At 33.7% G+C, this 11,115-nt stretch overlaps 1 protein-coding gene across 1 annotated transcript; it reads right to left on the bottom strand.

Annotated features, from left to right (window-relative positions):
* Window positions 1-7,558: 7,558 nt before the first annotated feature.
* Window positions 7,559-10,244, bottom strand: LOC140852404 (thaumatin-like protein 1b). Its single transcript, XM_073245335.1, has 4 exons — window positions 10,169-10,244; window positions 9,407-9,519; window positions 8,276-8,364; window positions 7,559-8,195 (listed from the first exon to the last, which is right to left on the bottom strand). Exons 1-4 carry the CDS (start codon window positions 10,242-10,244, stop codon window positions 7,559-7,561), a joined length of 915 nt encoding a protein of 304 aa, XP_073101436.1.
* Between the last annotated feature and the right edge of the window lie 871 nt (window positions 10,245-11,115).

Here is an 11,115-nt window from a genome sequence, read left to right on the forward strand (position 1 = left end):
TGGTTGGAGGAGAGTCCCAAGAGGAATGGGAATGCTCGAATCCCTCAAAATCTAATCTCTATTCTTCTTTGGTATTCAAATTCTATTCCGATTCCACTTTCAATCGCAAACCAAATCTGTCGGAGGATATGGTCATTCCAATTCTAATTCCAATTCATTCTGAGTCTAATTCCAATCGTGAACCTATGCACCCAAATTTATGTCCTTATGGCTAGAATAGTAGTTCCTCCCTTGTATCAGTACAATTTTGTGAGATATACGAGGGAAGTTTTCTCCAAAACATGTATAAACATTTCTTTTGTTATGAACTGCTCCAGGTTTAAAGGTATATATCAGATCCTCTGTGCTTTGGGGCTAAAAAGTTACATGGAGAAGTCTAGTTTTAGACCATAGGCTATCAACACATTGCAAGCAGTTGTGATTTAGTGGAGCTCAATGTTCTTCCCCTTCATTTTGTATACATCACCTTGCACCTAAATATATTGGGTTAAAGTTTCCCCACTCTTCTCTGTTTTCTTAAAAAATAGTGAGCTACGCTCTTCATGTTGCCGGTCTGACATTTTTTAGACTAGCTAAATGAAAAATGGACCTTCTCTATTAAAATTAACATACTTTAAATATTAATTATTATTGAAAAATTAATCTACGTGCAATAATTTCTATAGATATATTCATTAAGTAGTGTTAAACCATTAACCTATTTAATTTTTCTTGTTATAATATTGTAAAAGCCATCTTGCACCCTATTGGAACATCAATACAAGGTCTAGCTGGGCTGGGTGGTCGCCAGTGACCTACCCAGGCCGCCTGCGTGTTGCAGAACAGTATGTCCCGCCTGACTATGGACTGTCTCGTAAAAATGTTGTGAATTGAAACTAGACCTCTTTAGCTCATCTCAAACGGAGGTGTTAGCTCAATGGCCAAGAGACAGATTTGAACATAAAATCTACAAGAGAAACCCAATACTAGGAGCCTATTATGCAGCCATCGATCATTTTGAAGGGATGCATTTAATATCAGGGCTATTAGTCTAGCAGTTGAATGGTAAGTTTATCGATACCTTTGATGTTTCTCTTTGAAATTTCAAATGATCTTTTAATTTTTCTAATAATTAATTCATAGAGATTGAAACTTGTTCCGTATCTACGCTGTATAATCATTATTCATGTATGATGAAGCATCTTACTATTTTGAATAAAGATTTTGACTTTGTAAAATGCTTCTCCTCTGATCTTCTTGCTTATATTTCTTTGCTTGATTTCCTATAAGTAGTGGGTTTATTTGGATCTTACTTGCCCTACCTTCCTACCTCAAACTTGGTAGTCAATCTTCTAGTTTTGGCATTGGAGGTTGGGTTGTTATTGAATCTAATTTTCGTTACATATCTTGTTGACGATACCAAGAAGACAAGTGCAACAAATTCTATAACGTTTTGCATGCCTAGAAGCTTCAAGATGTGATGCATCATGTCACGTAGCAAAATCAATATCTCAAGCAAAGATAAGCATGCAGAAGGTAATCCACTTTCATCATTCTTATGAAGGAGCAACTAGTAAAGAGCTTTTCCCCATCATGATATGAAGGCAAAGGTGGTGGTCATTTTCTGTGATCATGTTCATCCGTGTTTTCTATGTCTCCCCATAATAGCTAGGACATGTCTTTTTGGTGATAATTTTGAGTGTAAACAAATCCAACCTAGATGTGTTGCATCAAAAAAAAAAAAAAAGGGTGCGGGGGGGTGATTTTACTAACCCTTCCAGTCCCCATGAAGGAAAGAGAGACTTCTACGTTCGAAACTTCATGTTGTGGAATTCCACCGGATGGACTTGGACTAAATCGGATTATGAGACGTAATGGAATAGAAAGAGGTGTGCACTTGTCCTGGTTGGAAAGCGTAGACGATACATGATCTTATGAATTCCAAAGTAAACCTATGGACCGGCTAATTTGCAGGAAGTCATTAGTGGAAATTATTAGTAAGATATTAAATTTGGAACAAAAATCATATGGGGCGGGCATTAAAAAATTTATGAGGTGCATTTCATAATTTGCCATGTTTCTCTTAACACCAATCCTAAAAGATAAATCTAAAAGTCAAGACTTTTCTACTAATAGAGTCATCAATCTGGTGATTTTTTTAAAAAGTATGGCATTCTCTCTCTTCCTCTGTTTCAATAATTTTTTTTTCTAATATATATTGTATGATCATATGATACATACTAAAAATATTAATCATCAAGCAAATCAATATATATCTCTAATTGATATATATGGCATTAGTAAGAAGAATTTTTGAGTTTTAAATTTTTTTCTTTCAGATTAATATTAGGAGAAACATGGCAAATGATGGACCCTGTCCCATAATTTTTCCTCTAATGCCCACCCTATATGATTTTTGAGAGACTTCTAGGTTTGAAACTGTGTTGTGTAATTCTTTCGCTCCGGAGGGAAGTCTAGGTTTGGTTGGTAGAATTCTTTGTCACCATTTGCGGCCATCCTATATGGACCAGGACTAAATTGGATCATGAAACGTAACGGAACAGAAAGAGGTGCGCACTTGTCCTGGTTGGAAAGACTAGACAATATAAGATCTTATGAATTCCAAAGTCAACCTGCGGACTAGGCTAATTAGCAGGAAGTCATTAGTGGAAAGTAATAGTATGATATATATAAAATTTGTTGTCGTGATGCATACTTTCTGCAAGAAAAAAAAGCTTCACTTGCTCGTTTTCATATGGGCCCATATAGCTGCTTAGATTCTTTAAAACCCTTTTGCTAGGTTGGTGACTCCACACTTAACCGGCTCAGTGCATCACAACAGTTTTGTGAGAAGACACCAATCCTCTGATGCCATGTAGGAGGAACTCATATGAATGAAACTGTGGCCTAAACCTTTAGTCGTGTATCTTCGGACCTTCCTTTCCTTGAGTATGTCCTTCTCTCCCATCAGTTGTCCTTTAAAAGATTCTATTTTTTCTGACAGAAGAAAAAAAAAAGGAAAGACTCACTATTATAATTATCGTAATTTTAATCTTTGTAAGATGCAGAGTCCAAAAATTGGATCCAGAATTTTTTATTACTAAAAATAGAGAAAGTTGTGACTGCCGAGACAGACTCTGGTTCACTCCTTTAAGAGATATGGATCAAGCAAATATAAAAACATAATTATTAGTTAACTCAGATAATAAAATATCTTTAGTTGGATTAGTCTAAAAGGAAAACAACCACACCTTATCTTATGTGAATCAAAGGTACCCAACATTGGTCGGGGGAGCAACACATGGACCTGCTCTTATTTTTGAGGTGTGGTAATCCCCTCCCTAGTTTTATATATCTTAAATTGGAATTTCTCAGCATAGAATCGAATTTCATTTTTTTTTTTTTTTTTGATGGAAGCATGGCAATGAATTTCATTCCAAGGATTATATTAGCACAGAGAAATTTATAATGTGCCAAAAATAAGGAGAAATTTGTAGAAACTTTACATATTTGCCACATTTCAATTATTTTATGAAGTAAAACTGTAGATTTACAACAAATTATAATGATGATTTTAAATTTCTCGAGTTCATTTTTCTTTTCACTAAATTACTTTCATGCCAGGTAAGCAACTCAAAAAAAAAAACCTCGCCCAAACCAATGTATTTCTTAGGTCTACAGATTGCCACGATCTCTTAAGTTCTACTAACAAGGGTGGCCCTCTTTGACACCCAAGTACCCAAGAAGAGACGTCCAAGTTATAAGCCCATTCATGAAGTCTATTCCACTAATTTAAATATGTGAATGCTTATTTTTGAAGTCCTGTCCAATTGGCAGATGGGCCTATAGTTAAGTCTCTCTTAGAAACTTGGGATCATTGAGAGTTGTTATGATGAATATCTTGAGAGTTGTCTGCCGTTGATGTCTCATGGGAGATGAATCTATACTATAAATTAAGCCATGCAATGAATGAGTTAGCCTATTTTTGAATTCAAACCAATTATCTCTCAAGAAGTTCTGATTCTATCTCCTCCCCCTCCTCGTAAATTCTAAAGCTGTCTAATTGACATTCCAAAGTGTGCTTGTGCTACTTTCTCATCTCCTCTCCAGTGTGACTCTTATAATTCTAAATAACGGAAGAAGAAAGCAAATAACAGAATCGAAGTACAAGACTCATATGCATAACAATGTACTTAGAATGAAAAAAATAAATCCCTAAATTTACATAATATGAAAATAATCAAAAAATGTCTGATCTATACTGTAATGTTACAAAAAATGCTATATGCAAAATCGAACTCAACCATGACAAGCCGTTGATGAAGCTTTTAACCTAAGTTACTCGTTGCATCAAAAAGTATTTCGGGTTGATTGGAAATACAGAAGTCTTGATATTTTACTAAACATAAAGTTGAAAAGGCAAAAACTCGTCTCATCTATTTATTTTGCATGACTTACTATATCTATTTTTAAGCCTGTATATATAAGTGTTTATGCATGAATGCATCTCTGGACATAGAAATTGTTAAGCCTAATACCATCAATAATCTATTCCTTATTTGCTTAAACTATATATTAGAGTCCAGTGGCTAGTTAATAGGATACCAACAACAAGTATGCTAGCTAGCTACAGAGGTCAAAAATTCAGATATCCTCCAAGCTAATTACTTCTCTAATTTCTTAGCTGTCATTTTGTTCCTTTTAAGTCTCCATATGTGATGTGGATAACTCGTGAGGCAATGTTTCCAGCCTGATATACTATAAGTTAAGTTTTTGAGATCATTTTGTTATCTAGCATAGACAAATAGACAGACAGATACACGCACGCACGCACGCACGCACACATGCATACTTACATGTATATAAATATACAACTATATTAAGGGTGTGTTTCATTCACGATTGGAGTTAAGAATCAGAATTAGAATTGGAATAGACCGAAACGAAAATCGGAATAACAAAATCTCCCGATGTATTTTGTTCATGATTGAAATCAGAATAGAATTTGAATATTAGAAGATATTAGAATTAAGTTTTCGGGATTAGGACATTCTCATCCTCTAGAATTGGAATGGAACGAGACTCCTCCAACCAAATGGCTAGAATAGGAGTCACTCATTCCTATCCCATTTCAAAGTCCAACTCTTCTCAACTAAACATACTCTAAAAGAGTTAATATATAGGCATCCAGATGATAGCCTAAATAAGGTCAATCATGATTATTGGACAACAAAAAAGGCACTGATAATTTAAGCCATTTGGATATGATTTATTATTTCTAAATACTTACCATCAAAAAAATAATCATATAATTTAGAAATCCCTAGTTTATGCATCCAATGATCAAAATGAGCAATTTAATTATTTTAAACGATACATATTATTTGACTTAGGATGCACAGACTAGGGATCTCTAGATCACATGATTTTTTGGCACTAAATAATTTAGAGAGGGTAGATTAATCTAACGGTCTTGGATAATTTAAGCCAGACCTTGGTCATCGAGTCAGGACCGGACTTATTTGGATTATTCTGTGCATACCTACATACTAGCTTTGCTATATATATAGGGTAGAGGGGGAATGATAATATCTTATGTGTAGATTTTGTGGATCTAAGATAATTAACTATAATTTTTTGTAGCAGTTGTAGATTATCTTATTGTCCCTTCCTAATTGGATTGCACTGATTAAGATTAGAAATCTAGAAAAGGTCCTTGGCTGGTGACTAGCAAATTAAGGGTGCTCAAGTTTGCAAACTTGCACAAATCTAGCTAGTTGCAAAGAGTTGGTCAACAATTTGTAATCCTTTTTAAATAATATTTTTATCATCTGTCTTAATTCTTATAGTACTATAACTATGAGAGTATTATGATAAATAAATAAAAATATATATGTATATATCAATAGAAAAAATATAAAAATATAAATCTAAGGCTACATTTGATTAGGTTAAAGGTAGAAGAAATGGAAAAAAAAATTGCATTACTTAACTTACTCCACTTTAACTCATCCAACTACCAAAATTAAGAAAAAAAATCTAACAAATTATATGGAAAAAAATTGCATTACTTCACTTATTCCACTTTAACCATCCATCTATCAAAATAATTATCAAAACATCTAAAATCGATTTAGCAAATTATATCGAACTAGTCACATTTAAAGTAATTAAAAAATAATAATTGATGTAAATTGTACATACATGCATTGATACATACATATACATATCCATATTACTTTATTATATTTTTACTATTAAGGAATATTATATGAATGTGAGAATGTATATGTGTGTGTGCGTGTGCGACTCACATAATTAAATAATTCTTTTTTTGCCAAACTAAATTAAATTCTTTGAAAATAGATATAGCTAGTAGTCAAATCAAATGTGTAGGTTCTATATCAAATAAGAATTGGTTTGATTGAATGACTATAAAATTAAATGAATAATTAAATTTGGATTTCAATTCATAATATGTAGCAATATAGAAAAATCTGAAGATTAATTAAGAAAGGATAGAATTGAAAGAGGTTGTATTAATCTCTTTCAAATATTGGGCTTTGGCAGCTCATGTAACTAATATTGAAATAAGAAAAACAAAATCTTTAGGATAGCCGATAACTTATTATTGCCTAGCTCTTGTTGAGAGTGTTTTCCATCCCACTCAATTAGGCCAATCACCCATGGTACAACAAATATTATAGTGGCATTATGTTAATTTCTAGCTAGCTCAACTCATTAATGTATCTTATGCATAATACAATGAGTCTTTAGAATTGAAAAATAAATTTACTATCAGAAGTTGGGCCAGCAATTGTTGGTGCTTCTAGGAATGTACATTCTAGATATAAGAATAAAATTTTATAATTTTATTTTAAAAATAAATTTAATATAGTGATATTTTGAATTATTTGATTATTTTATGTAGAAAAAATATTTAGATTTTTATATAATAGTAAGATAAGATCTCCAAAATCATTAGAGAAAAAAGATAATTGAATATGCTGCATGGACAAAACCATCCCTTCTGACTTGAATGGAAATAAATGGTGCAAAATATATGTCATTTGAGAAGAAATATTTTGATCTAATAAAGATTATATTTAGTCAATTGTATCCCATCCCAACTGGATGACTTCCTCTAGACATGAAATACAATCATAAAATTGAATAATTTATTTTGCCAAGAAAATACATACATCTTATAATAGTCAAACCAAACCCAGGATCTCTATCAACTTAATTAGAATATATTTATTAGGAAGATTATATATTTAAATAAATAAATAAATCTTAATTTTAATATATATATATATATATTACTTTTAGTAATATAAATAAATAAGTAAATCAAAAGATAGATTAAAGAGGAACATAATTGAAAGAGTTTTTCAATTTCTTCGATGGGTTCTAGCAAGTGGAAAAATCATATGTGACCATTCCTAAAATGAGATAGACAGAAAGTTTCTTTGTGAGGATTTAGCTAGATAATTTAATCATTGGCTCTTGTACTCTCCATGCTTCACGATAATTTCTGTGGTATTATTTCCTCAATACAGTAATTAGGTCAACAATCTCAAGGACAGAACGTAATGAGATACTCAGCCTCTGCACAAGTGAAGGTGCTACTAGCATCATTGTAGGCATAACTATAAGCGTGAGGACAGGCTTCCTTGAATATCTGGGAGTAGTGCGTGGATTTGCATGTGTCTGGACCCCCATAGGCTCCCCTGCAGCAGTACTGATCCGTATTAAAAGCCAAACAAGCGCTCTTGCATCCCACCACGCTGCCATCCTCTGCCTTCTCCTGCAGCTCCGACGGGCACAATGCATTGATATCAGTCGAGCAGGCGACAGCATTGCAATACCCCATCGCTCCGCCCTGCGGGGCCACCGAGAGCAGAATATTGAAGCCATCTATGCAGCTGATGTCGTAGAAATCCTTACCCTGGTAGCCCTGCAAGGTGAACTCGATGAGGGTGATGGGTGGGACGCCCCCAGAGCCGAGGTAGGAAACCTGACCGGTGGTGCATGAGAATTTTCCCGAGGCATCCGTGAAGCAAAGCGTCCGGACCCACACGCGGCTGGCCCACTTGACCAGGACGGTGACCGAGAGGGAAGCCGAGGGGGCGAGCTGGAAGCCAGTATTTGAGAGCGGTGGGGCGGTGGGGTTGGACAGCATGGCGGGCCACACCGTTTGGCGGCAGTTGTTCCTGAAGGGTTACTCATTAAGAATAAGATATCAAGGAAAAAAAAAGGTTTAGAGACCTTTAGATGGATCGATGAAACAAACCTTGAATGAGAAGGGCGGTGAAGAAGGCGACGAAGAGGAGAGTTGGCATGGCCATGGTGGAGGGGGCTTGGAATGCTTTTGATGGGCTTCTGAATGCAAATTAGTAATCTAACGAAAATAAAAAAGGCAATAGAGTAGGAGGGGAGTGGGTGGGGAGGCTGAGTTTTCTGGAGAGATTTGGTTTGGAGGAGAGAGAGTTGGCTAAGGGCTGTCGAACGCGGGCCCACAGATGGCCCGTAGAGTATGTCGGCGGTAGCTGTCTCGTGGCACGAACATGGACTGATTGCATCTAGGGAAGGAAAAGGGGGTGAGCGAGGTTGGCTCGGCTGGAAAGATTATGACTAGAATTTAATTGAAACACCTACAAAAGAGGGAAGTTGTCAGCTAGTGGATCTAGCAAATCACATGTTTCCTTTGGTAGAGATTACAATGAGAAAAAAAGGAGCAAGAACAAAACTGGAAGTGAACCTGTGGATCTACCAAAATCAAATGTTTCCTTCGGTTGGAGCAAGCAGAACGACAGAGGAAGTAACGTTATAGAGTGAATAATAGCCAGTCCTCTTCCAGACCAGACTTAATTTTTTTTTTTTCTGGTATCAGAGCTGTAAAGAGAACTCAAAATAGGAGGATGAAAGAAGTACTATCTACAGAGCAAAGTTACTAAATCTGATCTGGACATTGATCCGAATAAGGCATCAGATTAGTGGATCAGTGGTCCAACCGTCGGATCAACAGTTGAATCGGCGAGTTAATACATAGAATATAAAACATAAAATTTAATATCCTGTTTATATCTAAAAATATAATAATAGTCCTGATAATATATATTTCAATGCTGCAGATATTAAAATACAAATGAAACACAACTGTAATCCCATAAATACAAATAACTAGATTAAAATATTTATGAATATAAATATTCAATGATACAAAGTTATAAATTCATAATAACTAGTAGTTTAAAACATAACCATCCATATCTGCTAGCAAGATGAAAAGTTTTAACAAATAAGTATACAATAATATACGATATTTCACTTCAATATCTTTTGAAAAAAAAATAAAAAATGATAAATAAGTACACAATATAAAAATTCAAGTTAATGGACTAAAATTTATGTCAATATTTACAAAAATATCTTCTTGACTTGTAATGTTCTCATCTCTTCCATCTTCTCTCCTATTGACGTCATTTCCATCACTTTCACCATCATCACTATCCAAATCTTTCAAGTTTAAAATATCTACAAAGTCACAAATTTAACAATAAGTTAAAAAGAAAAATCATATCTCATAAAATTGTAATGATATTTTATTCGCAAACTACACAATAAAATAATTCGCTCATTATTATTATTATTATTTTGAATAGAATATGATGTCAATTCATGGTGAAAAATTTTTAATTTCTCACTAGTTAACTCTGATAGCTCATCGACTAATGCCCACGCATCATTATCATTAGATAATTCAAAGTCAATAAGATCATAGTTGCGACCCTTGAATTAAAACATGCGTTTAATATTTATTAGTTTGAAAATTAAATAATAAAAAATAAATAAAAGTAATTAGATATCATTCATAATAAAATTACTTTTGTTGTAGTCTCAAATTATAGTATATAAATATTAGACCATTAAGCCTTTGGTGCTCTAACCTATTTCTCTTTTTAGAATGAATATGTTCAAAAACACTCCAATTTCTCTTATACTCGGACGCACTACTAGTTTGGTTTAAAACACGAATAGCTAACTTTTGCAAATTAGGAGCACAACTTCCATAAGTGACCCATCATTCATCTAGATACAAAATATTATATTTGTTAAAATCGAATGCAATTGAAGAACTTTACATCAATGAAAGCATAAGGACATAACTAAGAAATAAGCTTACCTGGAGCCAAGCGACTTCGATCATTTATAGCCAATAAGCATTCAAAGTCATCCTCTACATTTCTAAATAACCTCATCTCATTAGTTAAGTTTTCTTATAAGATTAGATTACTAAATGAATACCTCTCTATGACATCGAAGAGTCCAAAAATACTATGAGGATGTTTATCCACAAGTTCTGAGTCATATTGAAAATAGAGATTCAACCAAAATCAAACTGCATGAAGATTTTTGTATAATTGCAAATCTCACTGAGAATCAATTATCTCAAATAAGGTTGAACTATAACTTTTCTCCTTCTAAATCTCTTGATCATTTCATCTCCAGTTTGATGCATAGCATGATAAAAATTGTCAATTAAAGGTCTATCATCACTGTCAACAATCTTCAAAATGAATCAAAGTTTCTGTTAGTTTAACAATTGTTGCACATTCATTTCAAAAAAGAGAATTAAATACATCATCGGTGAGTCTTTTTCCTTTACTATCCTTAGCATAAGCTAAAGTTGTCCACTCTCTAGAAGTGACCATTGCTCTTAATGCATTTTTGTGGCCCAATATGCTTTGTAAAGCAATAAAATTGATAGCAAAATGTGTAGGTATCGAAAGAATTATCTCCTTTCCATCAGTAAATTTTTTCATTGAATACAAAAGATAATAATGGTTATAAATATATTTTGTGATACCTGTAGCATGGGCTACAGTGGTCTTAACTAAAACTAACTTGCCAATGTCTTGTATGATGAGATTAAAACAATGAGCAGTACAAGGTGACCAAAAAAGCATAGAAAAGTCTTGCTCCAACTTCTTACCGGCAGCAATATAGTTTGCAGCATTATTAGTCACTATATAAACCACATTTTCAGAATCAATGGACATGATAATTTTTTTTGAAGAACTTGCACAATATATCAGCTATCTTTGAGGTATTTGAAGCATCCACGCTCTT

This window comes from Elaeis guineensis, chromosome 11 (assembly GCF_000442705.2).
Source record: "Elaeis guineensis isolate ETL-2024a chromosome 11, EG11, whole genome shotgun sequence".
Classification (NCBI taxonomy): Eukaryota; Viridiplantae; Streptophyta; class Magnoliopsida; order Arecales; family Arecaceae; genus Elaeis; species Elaeis guineensis.

Bases quoted from the DNA above. Each gene is read 5' to 3' on its own strand.
- LOC140852404 (XM_073245335.1), bottom strand. From the start codon at position 10,244: ATGAGGTTATTTAGAAATGTAGAGGATGACTTTGAATGCTTATTGGCT. The intron at 9,520-10,168 runs GTAAGCTTATTT...GTGACTTTGTAG, and splicing joins TCGAAGTCGCTTGGCTCCAG to ATATTTTAAACTTGAAAGAT. The intron at 8,365-9,406 runs GTAAATATTGAC...ATTTGCATTCAG, and splicing joins CAAGTCAAGAAGATATTTTT to AAGCCCATCAAAAGCATTCC.